Genomic DNA, 21105 nt, shown 5'->3' on the forward strand with positions numbered 1-21105 from the left:
AAAATACAATATTAAAGTCAATACATGACAAACTCCTGTAAAGCAAAATAAATTATTCTAACATTGTACAGTATTTCAGAAGGTAGTTAAAGTAGTACTACAGACTTTGCTTCATAGTTCCAAACAGTTGTCTATCAGGAACACAATCCTAGAGAGAGCTTAAGGCATGCAGCTTAATGTGCTGGATAATTTTATAAAATGAAGGTAATCCTATTTAATAAGGTACAGTGTCAGAATTAACTGCAGTCTTTACATGTCAGTTTTCTAGATTTTTTTTTTTTTTTTTATACTTTGGCTATAAAAGCAGTGCCATAGTGTTACAATACCTTTTCTTAAAAAAATACATGTACCCATGTCCATGAATATCAAATGCAAATGCAAATTTCTATTAAATATATCTTAACAAATGTTACTTTGAGCACCAACTGTACATTTTTCTCAATGATTAAATAAGTGCTTCTGAAAGAGGAAAATACAATAACTCTGAAGGAATCCCACTCTTTTTCCAGGCCGAGCATAACTTGGAAAGATGAAATATGCACCTGTTTACCTGTATAGTCTAGTATGAAAGAAGTTTTCTCTTTAGTAGAAATACAGGCATTTAAACAAAAGTTGCAAGTTACGGTTTATATCACAGAATAAAATCTAATTTAAAAAAGCAGGAAGTGACTATATGGTCATCTGACAGTGCTGTGTTAGAAGACCTGAAAATATTTTAAAAAGCTTAAAGAAAGGGAAAGACTACAGTGTTGGTGACTTTGAAATGTGCTTAAAACCCCTTGCATCACATGCAACCAAGCCAACCATACACTTTCTAAAGCAGATAACCTGAGGAGTAACTTGCTTTCAGAAAAACTAAGTCTATTCTTACTTCACGTGTAGAACTTCTGATACAAGTCCATGGGAATTGTGAGTGGGCAACTGATGGCAAGCAGCATGGAGACAGTTTAAAAAAAAATGAATCTCTGTGCGTAAAGGAAAGGATTATTCGCTAGGATTTGATAGGACTGATAACAGTTTTGGGAGGCAATTAGCTTTCTACTGTTTTATAGGAACACATGGCCAAAAAGAAAAAAAGCAACAAGACGGCAAGGAACAACTGTGAATAGATGCATCCTCCTTAGCAATCCCCCTACAATGAGTCCTGGTGCATTATACTTAATACTGGAAATGTGGCTTGCACATACACCAAAATTGTTAATTTGGATTCAAAGTTACTTTTTTTAAAGTCTTGGTTCACTGCTATTTCCCTCTTAGCTTATGAATGCAAGTTTATCACCTTTTATCTTTCACTAGCTGAGAAACTTTAAAATAATTATCCCTTTACACAAACTTAATGTGATGTGACAAAACATTTTCTGTGAATATTGACTAGTACTTTAGCATTACTACAGATTTTGTACCTTCAATTTTTTCAACAAATGGCATCTCTGAATGAGAAAGTTGAGATATATTCCAGAAGAGTATAGTAATTTTCACATGAATTCTATATTGAAGGTAAAGCATTGGTGTCAATGAGCCAGTATGAATATCCCATTAAAAGTTTACCATCTCTAACTGAATTTCAGATCATGTAAATAAATTACGCAAAATGTATCAATAGGAATATGAAAAATAACTTTTAACCAAAAATAATGTATACTTACTTCACATATGTATTTAAAACATCTCAAATATCTGACACAAAAATACTTTGCCATTATATCCTGACCAATTATTACAGTAAAATGCATTTTCTGCTATCAAATTCATAAAGGAAATAATAGTTACCCCAAAAGAACAAATCAAATTAAGGAAATAACTTGAAAACAAAAATCAACAAACTTACTTGGAATCTTAGTGCCTTTACTCTGTCCTTTAGATTTTGTGCTGCTTTATAAAGCTGTAACAAGACTTGCTTCCATTTCTTGTTTGCCACTTTGAGTCACTGATAGCGCAATAGAATGTACACTACATATGACACCTTCTTGGATTTACAGTTGTAGCTTATTTCTGCTAGCAGGTATGTATAAACAAACTAACCATAAAATACTGTTTTTCTAAGAGTGAGTCAGTTTTTAAGTAATGAGCTACTAAAAATCAGGTAACTGCATCCCCATGTCAGGAGTGAGGCATGCTTCTGTGCATCTGACATTCATCAAAAGCAGAAATACATGGCCAAACTAGAAGTTTTAAATCTGGCTGCTAAAGGGCTTCTTTGGAACTGCTACTGCTTCACTTGATTTAAGTATGTATTTCAAACAATTTAAATACCCAACTTTATAAATAGCCTTAATGAAGTTGCCAGGTAATTATCCAGTACCGCAGTATCTCAAACTGATAGGTGAATGTCTTCTACTGCAAACTGCTGTAACTGTCAAACAAAACCCCAAAACAAAAGCACTGTAATTTTAAAAGCTAAAGGATTTAAAAGGGAGGAATTTCTAAGTGTTCCTCAGAAAACAAAGTAATCCCTAATTCCCTTTAGGAATCCATCTTCTATGTACCAGTAAAATGTATTCTGCAAGTGACTGGATACAGTTTTTGCTTAAAATATCATTTGCCTTTTTTTTTTGTTTTAATATAATTTTGTACAGAAGATGCTCCATCTTTCAGTGAATTTCTACAGCTACAGCAGATGGGAAATTTAGACAGCCAGTGGGATTTGAAGGAACTCCAGAGTATATATGCATTTCTCAAAATCCCACTTTGTGCTTACCTACATCTTTAAGGAATCTATAGAGATTTAATCTACATCTCTTTGTGGCAATTACTGTTAATATCTTGTTCTCATTAAAAAACACTGCTCATACAAACTGCAAAGTAATCACCACAAATTAAAAGTGACATATGATAAGCCTTTTTTTTTTTAATAGTTCTGCTGTGTCAAGAGAACCATTAAGAAACAGCAGGTCATTATTATAAATGATCTTTTACACACTATCAGTTCAAAGATAGCAGTTTTTTAGTTAGGATCCAATCAGACAAATAGTAATTAGCAAAATACTTCTAGACTACTCAGCTCCTGCTCCTCTAAATCAATAGAAAGGATAGCAGTCTTTGTTGATGGACGACCTGGAGTTTGCAAGGCCCTAAAAATAGATTGGGAAAAATAAAATGCCTGTGTGTGCATGCAGGCATGCACATGGCCTCTTCCAACTCTCCTCTCCCTGCTTTACAGAATCCAGGCAGTGGAGCTTATGAGAACAATTTTTATCTGTTTTGTTGCCAGTTAAAAAACAGGGTAAAAAACTTCTTTGCTGAAATACTTAGAAAACAGCAAAGAGGTAGGAAGAATAAAAGCTCTTCAATTGAAGCTTTCATACCTTTGGATTTTAACTTACTGTACTAATTACTGCATTATTACTGACTAGTACCTGACAATAAAAGAAAAAAATTCCAACAAGCCTACATTCTTGGCACCATATAGAGAAATAGTAGGTTAAAACAGACCACTCTATTCCCCATTCCTTATATTTATCTCCTAAATGATTTATTGGTCTGTGGTTAAAATATTGTACTCCTATTGAAATAAGGACTCAGGATGACAAATCAAGTTTTGCTTGCAATTCTCTTTAGCAAGTTTCTCAGCAAAAATTAGCAAAGAAAGAAAGAAAATAATCACTCTAGGAAACCCCTTCTGTAACTTACTGCTTCACTTAGTTTGTGCTCTGAGTTGCACTGTGGTCCTTATTAAGAATGATGTTTATGATTTCGCCCTCATGTTCTTTCATATGATCGAGCAGATTTTCTTTGTTGGTAGACTCAAAACCACAAATGCAGCAGCAGAAGAGAAGAACACAGTATTCTGTGCCAAGATGGGGTAGAGTGGAATTCTTTTCTAAACTGCATGAGGTATTCATCAAGTTAGGTTTTGCATTTTCATCAGAGCCTGAAATTTCATTCATAGTCTGGTTAATAGACTCTGTAAAAGACACCAAGTTGTCTGAACTTCGTAGTATAGGTACTGTACTTTCATCTGTGCCTTCTGATAGGGTTTTGTCAGGAAGCTGTCCTTGAAACCTGAAATAACAATAAAAACAAAAAAAAACCCAAAACCAATATGTACAGCTGTTGCTTTTTGACAGGATTTTTATTTTGGGTGAGAGTTGGATCTTTTGAAAACTCTAGATGATAGGGCTTGAAAGTAAATCAGACATACCTGCTGCTTTGTGAAATTGCGTCATTAATAGCCTTGTTCACTTGTTCATAGTTATAATTTTGGTCACTTGCATGTTTCCACATGTGGGACTTCAGGGATGGAGGATGACTACATACATATCCACAGAGAGAACATCTAGAGAAGAAACATGGAGGAAAAAGAAGAACATTTAAAAGTAAATTTTTTTTTTGTATTAATGGATGAGTAAACAGAGAGATACATGTCAATCCTCTTCTCAGTTCCACTTTTCAGATTTATAACTTTTGTTAGTTTGCAACGTTTCATCCTGAAATTTATTTTCAGGGTTTGAGAAATTTTTTTTTTTCTCACTTCTTAAACATCTGAATTAAAGTCTTATCTCTTTAGCCTGTTAAAACTGTTTAAATACTGGAAAAAAGCAGTAGTTCTGATGACTGCAGAAACAGCGTACATCGGTGTGGTATCTAGCAGGCACGTAATGAGCTGTCTTTGCCATTGCTCTGAATCCAGCAGGACCTGTGTAATTGGCACTGATAGTTTTAATTAAGTAATAAATTATTCCTTGCTGTAGCATATATCAGTTTATTTAAAGATCACAAAATTGCTGAAGTTGACCTTTTGAGATCACTTAGTCCAATCCACCTGCTCGAGCAGGATCAGCCACAACAGGTTGCTGAGGATAGCGTCCAGTCAGGTTTTGAATGTATTTGCAGATCGAGATGCAGACAGGTGGCAGTTTTGTTCACAAAGTTTTCCATCAACTCCAGGTACCACAAGACTAAATTTTGTTTCCCTAGAAAACACTGTCTTACATAATAAAGAACAAAACCTTTAAGAATCAATCCTATTCACATAGCAATGTAATGTATGTTTAGAGATACAACCCAAGATTGATCAAATCCTTGGACTTTTTTCATATATGAACAAACACCAGAGGGTTTTTTTTACAAGTATTTTCTAAGATGATAAATGAATCAGCACAAAGGAGATGAGTGATATTGTGTGACATCACTCCAGAACTGAACAGACTAATGGCAAAGACAACATAGCTCCCTGTCTTTGGATGAGGAACCTACTTTGCTTAGCCACTTGCTTACTCTGGATGTCTTCAGTTTGTCAAATCACATGGAAAAGACCACCATCAATGTTTTCCAGAAAGCAAAGGCGACCTTGTTCTATTAAATTATAGCATTTCAGTCTATCACATTCCTCAATGACAGTAAGATGTCTTCTGCTCAATCAGTATGTTACACTATGACAAGTCTGCTAAAATTAGTACTATACTAGTAATTTATTTTTTTTTTAAAAGACCTTTAAAAAAAAAACCTGGAAACACATAAACCAGTATTATATAATACAATTCAGTAAGGTTTTATCATTCCTCTTAATGACAGTAGCATACAGTCCTTAAATGACTTGCAAATAATCATAGTAATACAGAAACTATTTTTGCTTAGCAAAAGATTGTGGAGAACAGCAAAAATAGTGATCACAAGTTAGCTGAAGGCATGGCACATTGCCTTGCTTATGTAGCAAGGTAATTCTGTCCTACTGGGTAACAACAGGCATGTCCTTCTAGCTCACTTTTCTCTATTACTTGATCTGGAATGTTCTCTAAGCTATTTTCCTTCTAATTTGAAGCCTTATAAAGAAAACGGATGCTTTCAAATATAGGCAAATTCACTCTGAGGTTGAGAATCTTGATGTTTCTAATAAGGCTGTTAGAAAACAATGGCATCATCAAAAGTAAGATAAAAGGCAGACCTTATAGTTAATTTACAGATAAAATTATTTTTTGGCAAAACACAAAGATCAGCAAATAATCTCAATTCCATTCTATATGCACATGTACTCCATTAATATTGTATGTACCTTTTTTTTTTTTTTGCACCACTAACACAGCTTGGTCAGTGGGTTGGTAACACAGTAAATGAAGCTGTGTTCAGTGTTTGTTTTATCCCTTTTTAACTGCAGTCTCATTTTTTTGAAGTACAGTAATTTACTCGGGTGATTTACTAATCATATCATGAGCCAAATGCTGTTGACTGCTTTAGTATACAGTTCAAATCAAAGACACAGAAACTCAACAGCATTTAGTCTGCTGCACTACACTTCACAATGATGTAGTTCATGTATAGTTACAGCATATGCAAGACATTCCTAGAGAAACAAAACTATTTTATCATTGAGTTTAGTAGAAGGACCCTTTCAATTATATAGCATGATTTGCCTTATTGCTTGACCTATGTTGAATTATTAACCTCTGCTGTTCAAGCGTATCCTAAATTGATCTACTGAGGAAACAATTACCTTACAGCTTTTGCTAAGATTATCTCCTTGGCGATGCAGGGACCAAAGTGTGGAGATTTTCAAGAATCTTTGGTAATACTAAGGGCACTCAGCAATACTGTGATGACAGTGGAGCAAATAGAACTTAGCAATACTAGGAACATTTTGGGGAAAAGATGCAGTGGAAGGACTTTGAAGTTGTAGAAGCAGACTTTTTTGAGAAGAAACCCTTACGTGAATGCACTTTATTTGTATTCTTCCTATTACTCTTATTAAAATCTTACACTAAGAAATGTTCAGAATATTCATGATTTTCTTTCCCAGCTGTTATTTTTTGTTGCACATTAGTAGCGAGCAATTGCACACGTTTGTCCCAGCTTTATCCCAGCTTTCTCATATATATATATATATATAAAATACACATATGAATGAACAGACTGTAAAGAACACACCTCACTCACACATAATGACTATTCATACTAACTCTTAAGTAGGGCAGGGTGATGTCAATCTGGATTCTAACTAGCAAAGCCTGTGCCTAGACAAGGATATTAATCAAAGCCAGGGAACATTCCTGAGTACTGGAATTTAACAACCTATAATGTTAATTTTTAGAAATGCCCCTGGCATGGCTTTGGCACATACATTCTTCCAAACAATTCTAGGCATGCTTTTTTAATTCACACGGTCCAGAAATTACTTGCAATAGGCAGTTTATATGCACCCACTCCATTCAGGAAAGGAAAAGCTAAATAAGGCACCAGAGGGAGGTTGTGGACATGTTTAATTATCTAACATCACTGTGAATACTACATCAAGTCTCTTTCTTTCTCTCAAAACAAAACAGAAAAAAAAAAGCTACTGGAACAAAGAATGAATCTAGGAAGTAAAAGAATAGAAGCTGAACTCTGCTTTGTATTTTAACATAACAAAATCACTACTATGACAGCTTTTTGCCCCATTAGAACCATTACATACTTGTACTGTTCCATTAGCTGCACTGCCTGATGCTCCTGGGGGTGGCGCCTCATATGGCATTTCAAGCTATTCATATTTGTGGTGGCGAAGTCACATACTCGACATCTAAAGAGACAACAAGAGGTAAACTAATCTGATAATTAACTGCTAGCACTATTTCAGAAATAAGTATCTATAAGAAAGTGAAGGTATCTGGAATGACTACAGTTAAAGACTAACAGTATTTACAGAAGTCCAAGTGATGACATTAACTTTCAGTTTTTGGACCGTGAGAATCTTTTGCAGCCCAAAAAAGCCTCATCCACCTTTCAAGTGAGAATCACTAGACATCCTAGACTATGTTCCTCTCTGACAACCATTCTGTGTGCCTCTACTCAAGTTGGTAAGCATCACAAAGCATAAGGGAGATGTGGATGCACCTGAATGGATGCAGCCCTGATGCAAGTTGCTTGGCTATGTTTATGAAAAGGCAGAACATGTTTGTTAAGAGCTGTAGGGAACACAGAGTATCTAGAAGTAAGTCTTGCTCCTCACGAATGTGTGTGCTACTTAATGCAACAGCCATGTTTCTCATGCATTTTAAAAGCCAAACTATCTATTTAGTAATAAAATAACTGCCCTTTCGGAGTGTTATATCTGAAATAGAAGACAGGGACAAGATAACACATTTAGATTCAAGTGCCCTAAGACAAATGTGTCACAGAGTGCTGTCTACATTTTAATTTTTTTTGCTTCTGTAAAATAGCCTTTTATAAAACCAATGCATAAACCAGTCTGTAGCTAGATTTAGATCCCCATGTATTACACAAAATACTATGCTATTTATAAATATCAATATACTACTATATGGGTTTCCTGTATATAACATACTGAAACAGAAGTCATCAATCTCAGCTAAAACTTAACCTATTTGTTAAGACTTTGGTTGTTTCTTTCTTTTTTTGAAATAGTAAAATGCCCAATATTTACTAAGTCTCTAGAGTAAAACAGCTTGAGACTGCAGAATACTTACCTTGAGATTGCCCACTTTATTTTTGAAAGGACTTAATTGTACAGTATTAAAATCCAGAAGGTATCAAATCTGCAAAAATGCATCACCGGAGGCTATATATACAGTTTAATTTCCAGCAATTTTTGTCAAACAAATAAAATATGTTTGCAGCTATAAAAATGACAACAGTATAGTAGGTTGTTATCTGATAATAAGAAAGGCTTGATGAATACATGTTTCAGAGTAAGAAATACAATAAATATTGGATATTTATGTTTTTTTAGGCTGTGGCTTAAGTATCCTGGCAGGTCTGCAGATTTGTCTAAGGGGTTTATGAAAAAAAATAATAAGAAAAGCAAGCCAGATCAGTAGATTTAAATTTACTATGCAGCATTCTGTATCACCAATGGAAAGTTTTCAAGTTCTTAAATCAAAAAGGCTGGCTAACACCAGAAAACTATCATATATAAGATACTACAGAGTCTGCTGTTCCAAACACACTAAGTAAGAAGTGATGACAATACAAAAGCTCCTGAGGAGAAAAAAAATAAATCTATTTGTATTCCATATTTGTTCCCTGAGCAAACATCTTGCAATTTTTTGCTAATGTTACGGGATATCATTATAATGCACAAATCAAAATACAAAATGTCTTCTGGGTTTGTTTATCCAAAAGAGAAAGTCTCTAGCTGAGCTCAATATTTCAAGGTGTAGAGTTTCCAGACTTCATATTAAAAAGATAGAAGTATTCTATCTTTTTAGAACAATTCTATTAACTCAGATTTATTTTCTAGCCACTAGAGAGGGACAGAGGTCCACATTGAATGAGAATAGACTGAATTTGCAGGAATTTATGCAGCAACCAATAGAAAAATGCACGCTTTATTTCTCTGCTGGGGATCTGAGCTGTAGCATTATGTGTAATTTTAGGTATCAAAGTTTCTATATAAATCTATATAATATCCTTGTAGAAAAGTGATAACATCTGATCCTAAGTGACTATGTTAATATTGATTGAAACCTGTGAAAAAGATTAGAGAATTAGTGACAAAACAAAAGGCAGACTTTTGCCACATGCTGTGGAAGTCAATGTGCAAAGTTAGCAATATGACCACGATAAACTAACCACGTGGCATCAGCCAGCAATAACTGAGACACTTACCTATAAGGCTTATCTGAGTTGTGAATTCGTCTGTGATTTCGTACACCAACATAAGTTGTGCTTGTGTAGTCACAAACATCACATCTGTACAGTTTCTGAACTGAAGACTTGTTTCCTATGTGAAACAAAATCCATTATTTTAGAGAGTTGCACTCAGATGATAATTTCTGCATGATTGAATTATGAAACATGAATTAATTAAAGTTTTGAAGTAATACTTTTAAACATCTATAAATATTTAATACTCATAAAGTATTTGGAGGAAACTGGCAATGGACATAGAGATAATAATGGTATAGTCTATTTACCATGCTCTTCTGCATTTACCCTACCATCTACGGAAATTATGGTAATTTTAGCAAAACACATTGATTCTCTCTATGCAGACACTTCTCTTCAGCCTGCAGTTGGGTTAAAATCCTGTGTTACAGCAAACGGTGATAAAGTGTGGGAAGTGCTGAGTTCAGCAGTTTCAGTGCTTCGCAGAATGAATCAAATCAAAGGAGATGATGGGCATTGAGAAAGTACAAGTTTCCCACAGGCAAACATGGAAAAGCGAAATTGTCTCCCAAAGCATCTAAATTTTCTTTATCAACCACATACAGTCACAGTTTCAGAAGAATCTGAGATGATAAAAAACCCCAACCAAATATGTTAAGAAATAATTTGAAAGTACATCTCCAGCAAAAAGAAATCATTCGTTTGTGTTGTGAAGATGCTTGCTACTAGTAGGATACACTTAGAAGATCCCATGTAGAACAGTATACAAACACTCTCTCCTGAGTCCAAAATACTGAACAGATTTTGTAAATATAATTTGTTCAGGTGTTTCCTCTTGATGATGCTGGACTCCAGTAACCCAGAGTGAATCCTTTCATTATCAAAGCAACAATTAAGATTCTTTACAGTAAAACTCTTTTTAAGGACACACAGCAGAATATCCAGTAGAATGAGTCATCCAAAATGGGAGTTCAACTTTTCACTTTCATTTTTTTCCCCACAGGTGGGCAATGATGTGGGATACAGTCACAGAACTAACTTAAACAGTAAGGGAAAATTACTACTAGTTAAACTTTCTCCAAAAAACAGGACTTCTGGTTCAAGAAGCAAAGCAATTAGTTAGAGCTGATAACCCCAGAGGGTTATTCTGAAGAATATATAGTGTATCATATAAAATAAAATAGCAATCTGAATACAGAGACAGTCTGAAATAAAATTTGAATAATTCTGCATGTACCAAGATAATAGAAAAAGTATTTTATATTTTCCCCTTTAAAATATGACATAGTGCTCACTCTTCTAGCATTCTTATAAAGTAAAATATAACATGCACTCTTTGCAAGTCAACCATAGAGTATATAATAATTTTGCCTACAATATGCTCATACAGTTAAATTTGTTAGTTTTCTTTATTGTAAATTATCAAAACAATCTTAATTATATAGTTGGAGATTCTGGAATTTATATTTCTACAATTATTCTTTTATGCATGTTGAAGACTTCAAATTAGTACAAATACATTTCCTGAGCTGCAAATCCATGGGAGAGCAGGGGTTATGTGAAGGTTAAGCTATCGAATACTCTACTTCAATGGGGTTTCCATCTTAAATTCTGCAACTTTAGAATCAACTACTTCCAAATGCAATTTCTGTTATGAATTTGGTATTTTATTGGCCAGGCAGCTTATAACTAACAGTATCTAATGAGATTTTTAAAGCATTATGCTGACATCTATGGCATAGTTAGAAGTGGCCATCCACCCACTAGAGCTCACTTAGGAGCAATTATTTACACCAATCACTATATTTATTCCTTCCACAAAACACACATAAATTATAATACATCATATAATCTCTCACTGTTGCAAAGCAGCAGTTGTGTCTCCTGCCCCCAACACTGCCATATTTCTTGTGGGTTTCAGGCCTTTTTTGCTTCCTGTATAGAGGATATAAGGTCTCTTAGAAGTGAACATGGAAATGACAGATCTTTGTTCTAGCAGCAGTAACAGGTGCTCCTGTAATGCTGCTTATTACCCTATTCCTTCATTATTAGACATTTACAATCTGAACATATCCAGTGTCATAATGCTCCCTTTCAATTTATTGTACAACCATGATGAATAAAGAGACTTTTAGGACTAACTATTTCATAAACAAGAAATGAAACTGTTCCAGCTCAGGCATCTTTCACATAAACAGATGCTATGCCATAAACTTCTTTGTTTTGTGTCGCTTTATAGGGATGACATCTGTTTGACAAGAGATTGCTGTACTGCAGTGGTGTTGCAATTTGATTATAAATTGGTTCTGAAATAATTTAAGCATTCCAAAGTATGAGTTAATAAAAGTTTAAAAAGAGAATGGTTTTCATTCAAGCCACATTACTAAATTTCACGTGAAGCAATCAATCAATTAAATTGCATAGCTGTTAACACTTTTATAATATAATATTCAGCAAAAAATATTTAAAAAAGGTCTCTAATTAAACTGAAAGGCCATTTTCTTGAACAGGAACTCTTCTTTCATGGAAGTCAAGTTACAAGATCAGGATACAAACTCTAAAACTACCTTTTTAAAATATACTGTCTTCAAAAGCTTATAGGTATCTTGATTTTCAGTCACCTTAACAGGACTTTAGCTCAAAAGCATTGCCCCAAATCTGTTGTTTCAGGCTTTGTGATGTAGTTTTTCCTGTATGAGGACATCTTTAAAAATATTGATTTAAAACAAACAAAACATTGTCATTAGTAATAGTCCAAGTTGTGCTCATGGCTATTTGTAACCAGCTTAACTAATAATGTTGATTTTTTTTTTCCTAACACTTCCATTAAAACATTTATGCTATTTCTTCTGAAGAAAGAAACCCACTACTTAATGAGGAACGTTCCCACTTCCAGAAACCCTTGCTAGCCTTCTTCCCATCTCCACTGCCTTCAGATTCACCCTCTCGAGCTTAGGTCTTAGGGTTGTAACACACACTACAGACCCTGAATTTAAATGCCTTCTGCATTGATGAGAGCCAAAAGGAGTTGAAAAAAGTCATTTTATTTGAGGCTCATAAGGTAATTAACGTTTAAGTTTCTAACTGGTATACTGAAAGCCAGAAAAAGAGGCAGTGTGAGCTAAGAGAGCAGAAGTCGAGAGCTAACGATCTCGTTCTACTCTGGTATCTACTATGCTGCTTTGGACAAATCATTAATGGTTCAAGCTATCCACCCTGACTCATGCTGATTAGTGCTTTTTTGCACAACTAGCTGCATGAATTTCAGAGATGATTATCATACTTATCAGCTGTAGAGGTGAACCCAGAAATTTCAAATGCAATGTAAGTATTATAGTGCACTTTTTGCTATCTAAACAAAAAAGAGATCATAATTAGGACAGAAAATAGTTATGTGTATAAAGTGGAAATACTTCATCTCACATTTGCTCAAAAGTGAATATAATTACTAGAACTTTTCCACAGTGCTCTAAAACTGCCAAACACAAATAATTACATTGTTGCCTGAAGAATAAAAATGCTGTAAACATTTTCAGTACTTCAACTCACCAAAGAGGAGGATGCATTCCAATTGCAAACTATTGGGACGCCAGGATAATCAAAGGATTTTAAGACCACATTTTCTCCTAAACTTCAAACTGTGGTTATTTTAACCTCTGATTTCACTATCTTAACATATTAAGGGTCTATTTGGGTTTTATTGTTGCTGTTTTTAAAACAAACACTATTAAACTATAAGTAGATACACAGTTAAACATTTACATCTACTGTTACCCTGGCAACTATTACAGATGTAGGTTGCATTTTTAGAATGCCTTATGTTTGCCTCTTTAGAGCTAAAAAAAATGACTCACTTTGGACATTGCTGTAATTAAACAGAAATTTCTAAACACAGAATGAATGGTATTATACATATATGCTGACAGCAAACTACTACAGTGAGTGTAAACAAAAAAGGCTTTCTTTTGCTTGCTGTAGGTGATTTGGAAAATACTGTAGTGGCTGAAGGAGGCAAAAAAGATTTTTTTTCTTAAAAATTCAGAATAATACTCCATACAAGTTATTTTTCCTAAGAAGAAACACAAGGTCCAATGACAGGGGTTAAAAATGCTTAACTACCAATAAATGTCAGTAAAATACCTCAAAATGATTATGGTTGAGTCTTGCACACTAAAAATTTCATGCATTTAAAGTTATGGAGAGGCATGAGAAGATTTCAGCATCAACAAGATTTAAACCACTTTTATACAAAAATATAGCAAACAAAAGTAATAAGTGACTTTTTGTAATTTCAAGTGTAATTATAAGCAGTACCTTCTCTTTCATCTACTTCATTGGAAACTATTAGTTTGTTCGATGTAGCTGTGGAAAAGATATCTGGAAGACTGTGTTGTTCTCTTTCATGATTTCGCAGTTGGCTCTGAAAAAAACCAAATTCCCACATTTAAATACACCACTACAAGCAGACACTGATCACTTCAAAGGTTGCAATGATTTGTGACATTGGTACTCAAGTTTTAATGACAACTGTTATAAAATGTATGTTAACATATATATATATATATATATATAAAATATCCCTCAGGTAATTGTACTAGAAACAAAATACAGCACTTATCATTAATAACATCAAGGATTGATGAGATTTGACTGAGAGGATTTTATTTGTGTTCATTTAGAAAATAAATTTCTTTCTTCCCGCATTCCCACAGACAAATGGCAAATATTTCTTCCTCCAAGAGTAGTATACTCCAAAGGCAGTACTACATTAGAGGTTAGAGGATGGGTTATGTGAAAATTGACTCAATTTTCATATTGCTTAGCAACTTAAGAATATGGTTTTTTTCTACTTGCTAGGGAGATGGAAGCCATAGCCTTTTGCTACTCTACCTGTACATTTTTCCAAACTAGGACTAATCAACAGAAAATATGAGAGAATTCGCACTACCACTGCCCACAGCTATGGATTTCATATTCCAAAGTACTAAACTGAGTACATAGGAACACACTCACCAGCACAAATGCTTAAAATAATGATTATAAAACAGGAAGAAGTACATTTTTCTGCTCTGATGTGTAAGCTTTCAGATCTAAGTTCTACAGAACAACCAGACCAACACAACAACAATGGTAAAAAATGAAAAGAATTTCCAAGTGTTTCATATTACCCCCAAATGCCAGGAATACTTTTAACACACTCACAACTAGTGGGCATGTTAGAGCACTCTTTTAAAGTTTCAACTATTAAGTTCTCTAATGGTTCTGTTTCTTCCTGTAGTTGCTACATGTGGGCAGAAAAACATGATATTAACATGTCCATAAGATATGGTTCTCACCAAACAACTTATGTGAAGAAGCAAGTTTATTTCAGTGGGTAAGCAGAATAACTTTAGCTGAATTGTCTATTCAGAAGGTGCTGCTGGCAATAATCCCCAATTGTAACAAGAAGAAGCCAGGATGTCAGACTGAATTAAGTTACCAACAGGGATTACCAGTTATTAAAAAAAGTAGCAAAATAAGTTAATTAGCTATTATAGACAGGCACAGGAGTTTACCTTATAATGAAAGGATTCTTCACATTGCTTGCACTGATACATTCTTGTTTTGCAGTGGTTGATCATGTGGCTTTCCAAGTCCTTACTGTTATCAGCAATATGTTCACAGATAGGACATTGGTACGGCTGCCTCTGACGATGGACTCTCAGGTGCTGTTTTATGTAGCCCTTGTTACCACTGCTATAATGACAGAGGCGGCAGCGGTAGGGTCGATCTGCATTAGGTATATATTCGACCAGGTTACCTCCAGAAATACTTGTGTCGTTTGCATTTTGGCATTGTGCGTTGTCTTGTAATTCTTTCAAAATGTCATCATCAGAAGCATTCTGATCTGTCCTCTCCTTCAGTTTTTCAATGACAGTGAGTAGTGACATACTGATGCCCATTTTAATTGGTGCTTCTGATAACTCTGACCTTTCTTTCTGTATCTCGACTATTGTACACTCACTTTGGTTTAAGCCGCTCAGCTCCTCTGAAGGATTCTTAAGTGAGGATACTACTTTAGAATGAGCCATACATGGGCCATTTGCTTCTCCCTGACCTGCATCTATGGCATCTTCTCCAGTCAAAGTCCTGAGGCTAGACCTTGTTAGTTCTGCAGCTCTAATAGGCATTGTAACAAGAGCTTCTGCAGCTAATGAATGTAGTCGTAATGACTCTGAATTTGTCCTTCTTCGTGCAGGAGGCACATTTTCATCAGCTGTTACATTTTTACTAGAGCTTGATTCATTATCTTTCTTCTCAGTATTATTCCATCCTATTATTACTTCTTGAATTTCATCTGAATGATAAACTTCATGTTCTTCATGGGCAGCACTGGACTCCTCTGAGATTAGGTTTTTTTCTGTTTCAATGTCAGTATTCATCAAGAAAGGCTTTTGTAAGACACTTTCTTCAGCACCTGGCAAACGTTCTACTATTACATTAACATGACCCTTTTTATTTGGACTAGAATTGATGATTTTCTGTGCTGATGAAAGTAGGCTATCAGTTACCATATTATCCTGTTCTGTATCTGATACAGTTTCCTCTAAAACCTCTGTAGTAGGTGAATGCACTACAGACCGATTTAACAACTCTTCCTCTTTTACAATTGTTCCTACTGGTGATTTACACGGCAGTTGCTCAGAATTGCAAATCTGAAGCTGAAGAGAATGTTCACCATGGATATCAAGTTCACTGTTTTCCAAAGAAAGAACAACTGTATCCACACTCTGAGGTGTGTGAGTTACAACCGTCTCTGACAAGTTGGTAGTTTCATTTTCTTCCTCAAAGATAGGATAGGAGCAGTCAACCTCACCAGCATGTTTCCAGGCATGTGTTTTCAACATCCTTTGCTGACCACAGGTGTACCGACAAATTAGGCACCGGTACATGCCATACTGCTCGTAAGTGTACCACTTCCTCCTACCCATTTCAGGTGTATGAGTGGACTGAGTTGTATCTTTACATTCCAGATTTCCTGTCTGATCAGTCCCTGATTTGACACTTCCTTCCAATGGTCCTTGCAAAAACGAATTTGCAACATTTACACATTGCTGTACTTTTGTCTGGATGCTATTTTTACCATCATTCTCATGGTAATTTTGGAAGTGAGATTCAAGTTCTTCTTGGCTTTTGGAAGCAAAATGACATTCCGAGCACATTAATATCACTTCGTTTTTCTGCCCATGTTGCTTTATATGTTCTTGTAGTGTTAAGAGAGACGGTGATAGAAACTTACATAGACTACACTGGTAGCACATCACCTTTTTTTTGCTTTGTGGAAGACACTCAGTCACAAAGTAATCTGCTTGTAACTCTTCAGTCTTTTTAGTAGCAATAACAGATAGCTCAATTGTTTTAGCTGGGATTTCACAAAGATCTGTGTCAAAGGACTGTGTAGAAGCATTAGGGTGGGAACGTTTTTTCCCTATTAAAAGGCATCTTTGTGACTTCTCACTTTCAACTATTTTACTTAGTTTCTGGATAACATGGATTAGTGGATCAGTTTTACATTTCCTCTGATCTTCACTGCTCTGCAGTGTTGGGCTAATGACTGTTTCAGAAATCAGCACAGCTTCCTGTTCTCCAATATTTGGCATCAATACTGCAACGCTGCTTCCTTCTTCCATAATACCTAAAAGAGTTTATAAAAAAATTAAAACGTATACCTGCACAGTAACAAAAATACCACCCAGTACTATTTAGATTTCTCCTTCTACTAAATATGGAAGCCTAATGTGACTACTTCATAAAAACATTCAGAATAGCTATATAAATAGGCAAAGATTTTAAGGACATGTAGTGGACCATGTAGATGCTATTTGATACAGCTGGACAGGATAACTCCAAGAGAGCCTATAACAGCCTGCTTCCAAGCTCTACAAGGGCAAGAAATATTTTTCAAGTATAGGCTGATTAGCATTGTTACAGCATTATCTTTTTCTTTATTAGGCCTTCACATCTGAATGCTAGACATTTAAATATAACAATCAATAGTAATTGGCATATTTATGTTAAAAAGCCATGACATGATATGAAGATGCATTCTCAACACTTTGATCCACTGGTGTCTCCTAAATCAAATGACACCTTGCAACAATGAGCAGTCTTCCCTGAAATGTTAGGAAAAAAAAGTAATTCTGGTGTTTACTTGCATTAGTCATTTTGCTATGACTATATTTAAGACAACTCAAATGTCAAGTCATACTTTTCATGGCAAATGTAATTTTCTAGTGTAATACTTTCTCTGGTTCCTTAGTTCTAGGGAAAATACTTTTGAACTAAAGTTTTAAATTTTTTGTTGTTGTTTTGAGGGAAAGCTAAAGGCAGTAACTATTTCCACTTACGCTTCCTTTAAACATATCTAACCATAAACCACAGGCAATAATGTGGTACTGTTGGAGGTTAAATTAGAAGCCAGTATGTACAAATTTACATGAAAACATACTTTGTGATGTGGGCAAAGCTGTGAGGTGTGGGGTGGAGAAGCCAGACAAAAAGCCTTACAGTGAAATTTACCTCTGAAAAAATGTCTAAAAAGAACCCATTCAAGTTCCACTATATGCACACATATAGTTTAGACATAATATGTAATTTATATGCTATATTTAAAATTCAGAACAGAGATGCCAGATTATCATCATGTGTTTCTTTTTTGTTTTGTTGTTGCCTTTTTTTTTTTTTTTTTAAAAGACAGGCCAAACCACAACTTCCAGAAGTGGTCCTAAAGAGCCAAGAAATCCACTCTTTTCTACTTACTGATTTTGTAAGCACCAATATAATGAACCTATGTGAGTGGGCTCTGTGGTTCCCCTTTTCCCCTACAGAAAATTTCTGGGCAGAACTATTCAAGTTACCTTTATTTGCCATTCTATTTACAGTTCAAGTTATCATGAGAGCTATCAATATAAGGAATATTAGTATCATTCACAACTCACATGTTCATGGATCCAACCGCCATGGGGTAACTGGATGTATGATAACTAGAAAATGAAGCTACCAACTTTTTTGTTTATGTGACCTCTTTCATGTAATATCTCCAATTGTATAATGACTTAAAGTAAGTTTACGGTTATTATTTGAAAACCATCCTATTCAGTTATATAAAAATACTTTGCTGTTTGTTTCATATTGGCTGTAATATGATTAAAAACTTGATGAAAAGCCAATGTGCTTTTCCCCCCGAAAGCAAATTTAACATTGTGTAAAGTGCTCAATGGAATAATATGTATTTGAAATATTTTCAGTTTGAGAATGAGCTAAGGCAAATTATAAGCACATGCTGCTTCTTTAAATGATACTTGGTTCTTTCAAAACTTTGCAAGTAATGTTGAATAGGCAAATATTTCCACAACCTCTTTCATCTGAAAGCAGCACAGCAACTAAAAGATAGACCATCGAAGAATTATGCTGCCACATATTAGTGCCATGCCAAAAATGAAAACAGAGAGAATAGCAGCATGTGTCCTTTACATGACCTACACAGTTATTAAAATACGAGGTCTGGGGGTGACATAGAACCTGAAAGGGCAGATCCAGAGCAGAGGAAAAGGCCTCTGTGCTGGACCTTCCCGGTCCACCTGTGTCAAACACCCACTCGAGCAGCATGGCACAGACAAAGTGAAACGCCTCCAGGTCTTGGAAAAGCGAACCACAGCTTTGCACAACAATCTGATTCGGAGAAGCCGGTTTGATCACATAGCGGCTCCCGAGGGTTGGGAAAACTTCATCAGCGGGAGCTCCGTGTTGCCAAGCGTCACCCCCGGACAGCGGAGCCCCTGTCCAGGGACTACGGCTCGGAGACGTCCGGCCACGGATCCACGATGCTCTCCTCCGCTTCCTCCTTGCCTTTCCTTGCCCTCCACACTCTCTGCCGGCAGCACCTGCCGCCACTCCCGGGACGGGCCCCGCTTTATATCGCGCAGGTGCCGGTGGCGGGCCCTTCGAGCAGCGGGCCTGACGCCACAGGGTGGACAAGAAGCAGCGCCCTTCGCTCCAGCAGCTGAACTGCGTAGAGCTGACCCGCTAGGGAGGTCATGCGGTGAGGAGAGTGGGGGAGGAAGGCGGCCGGAACCGAGCCCGGGGAAGGCTCCGCCGGGAACCGCAACCGCCCGCGGCTCCGCACATGGGCTGCGGCGTGCTGCCCCGGGGCCTGCCTGCCCACCGCCGCGCCTCGCGCCCTGCCGCCCACCGCCGCCGGGTCGCCGCTGCTTCCCGCTCGCCTCGGCTGGGCCGAGGGCCCGCCCTGCTTTTTACCTACGTTTTCATGAAGAGAGAAATTTTTTCCCCCTCACCTCTGGCCACCGCTTCAAGATGGCGACGATGGAGTCTAATCACGTGACTGGCGGCGCAGGTCAGGTGACTGGCGGGTGGGCGCTGTCGCTGCGCCGGCGGCTCCGCGGCGTTGTCACGGAGACGAGCGTGGGTCCTGCTGTGGCCGCACCCCTCCGCGTTCCTGCCCGGTACTGCAGGGCTCGTTGTCTCAGGCACTCGTGCGGATGGGGCTGTTAACGGTGCTTGCCTGCCGCAGTGCCCTGGGCCCTTCGCCTCCGCGCTGACTCCGGCCTTAGGGGCAGACAGAGCCCTGTCACGGTGCGGTTGTGCTCCCCCGGCCCTGTCCACAGACCGCTGCCACCGGCCTCTTGAGAGACCAGTATAGGTGTTGGTGGCTCCATCGATGTTTGGCATCTTAGATTTCCTCTGAGCAGCGGAGAACCAACAGCAATGCCCAGCCACTCAGGGTGGCCTGGTGCAAAGCAAACTGGTAGTGTTCACCTTGCAGCTCCTATGCTTAGGTGATCAGACTTGCCTTCCTAAGCGAGGAGTTCGTCAGTATTTCAGTATTCAGTGCCAAGCCAGGCAGTATGATGCCCTTCAAGAAATGATGTCGTCTCCCAAAGGGTGTTTTCTTTTGGCACCGTTTTCAAGTGGCAACCAACAAACCCAACAAAAAAGCCTCCACTTTTTGGCTCTAAAACGACAAATTGGTTTCCAAGTGTAAATTGCAGAGATGTGTAAGGTTTAGTGATTTAAGTTAGCAGCAATATGGAGTTGCAGGCATATGCTGCATGTTGGGGGTAACCTTAGAAGCTGCACACCAGAAACATTGCATACTGTGAATTTGTGAGATACCTCATATAAACCAAAATGTCAGGGAATATTATGTTTCAGAAGTCCCACAGACAGGTGTTTTGTTCATGATTGTATATGGTTTTATAGAGATAGGAGATGCATTTTAAATATTGGCAAATTGGACATTATTCAAGAGAAGGATTTAGCCATCCTTTCAATTGATGTTATTTCATCATCAGAATGTTAGGGGGCTGGAAGTGACTTCTGGAGATCACTGAGTCCAACCCCTGCTGCCAAGGCAGGCTCACCTAAAGAAGGGCACACAGGAGTACATCCAGCAGGTTCTGAATGTCTCCAGAGATGGAAATTACACTACCTCTCTGGGCAGCCTGCTCCAGTGCTCAGATACCCTTGAATTACAGAAGTTTCTTCTTATGTTTAGATGGAACTCCT

At 36.9% G+C, this 21105-nt stretch overlaps 1 protein-coding gene across 1 annotated transcript; it reads right to left on the bottom strand.

Annotated features, from left to right (window-relative positions):
- Positions 1 to 3340: 3340 nt before the first annotated feature.
- On the bottom strand, positions 3341 to 19902 carry ZNF507 (zinc finger protein 507). Its single transcript, XM_054389602.1, has 6 exons — positions 19875 to 19902; positions 15096 to 17215; positions 13855 to 13960; positions 9541 to 9655; positions 4142 to 4276; positions 3341 to 4002 (listed from the first exon to the last, which is right to left on the bottom strand). The coding sequence occupies exons 2-6, from the start codon at positions 17208 to 17210 to the stop codon at positions 3639 to 3641; spliced, it is 2835 nt and encodes a 944-aa protein (XP_054245577.1). The 5' UTR covers positions 17211 to 17215; positions 19875 to 19902; the 3' UTR covers positions 3341 to 3638.
- Between the last annotated feature and the right edge of the window lie 1203 nt (positions 19903 to 21105).

The sequence above is a fragment of the Indicator indicator genome, chromosome 19 (genome assembly GCF_027791375.1).
Source record: "Indicator indicator isolate 239-I01 chromosome 19, UM_Iind_1.1, whole genome shotgun sequence".
In the NCBI taxonomy this organism is placed as follows: Eukaryota; Metazoa; Chordata; class Aves; order Piciformes; family Indicatoridae; genus Indicator; species Indicator indicator.

Excerpts from the sequence above, each read along its gene's own strand:
- ZNF507 (XM_054389602.1), bottom strand. The coding sequence starts at position 17,210 with ATGGAAGAAGGAAGCAGCGTTGCAGTATTGATGCCAAATATTGGAGAA. Across the intron at positions 9,656-13,854 it reads TGAAGTAGATGAAAGAGAAG|GAAACAAGTCTTCAGTTCAG; the intron begins GTACTGCTTATA and ends TGTTTCACATAG. Across the intron at positions 4,277-9,540 it reads AACTCAGATAAGCCTTATAG|ATGTTCTCTCTGTGGATATG; the intron begins GTAAGTGTCTCA and ends TTTCTTCTCTAG.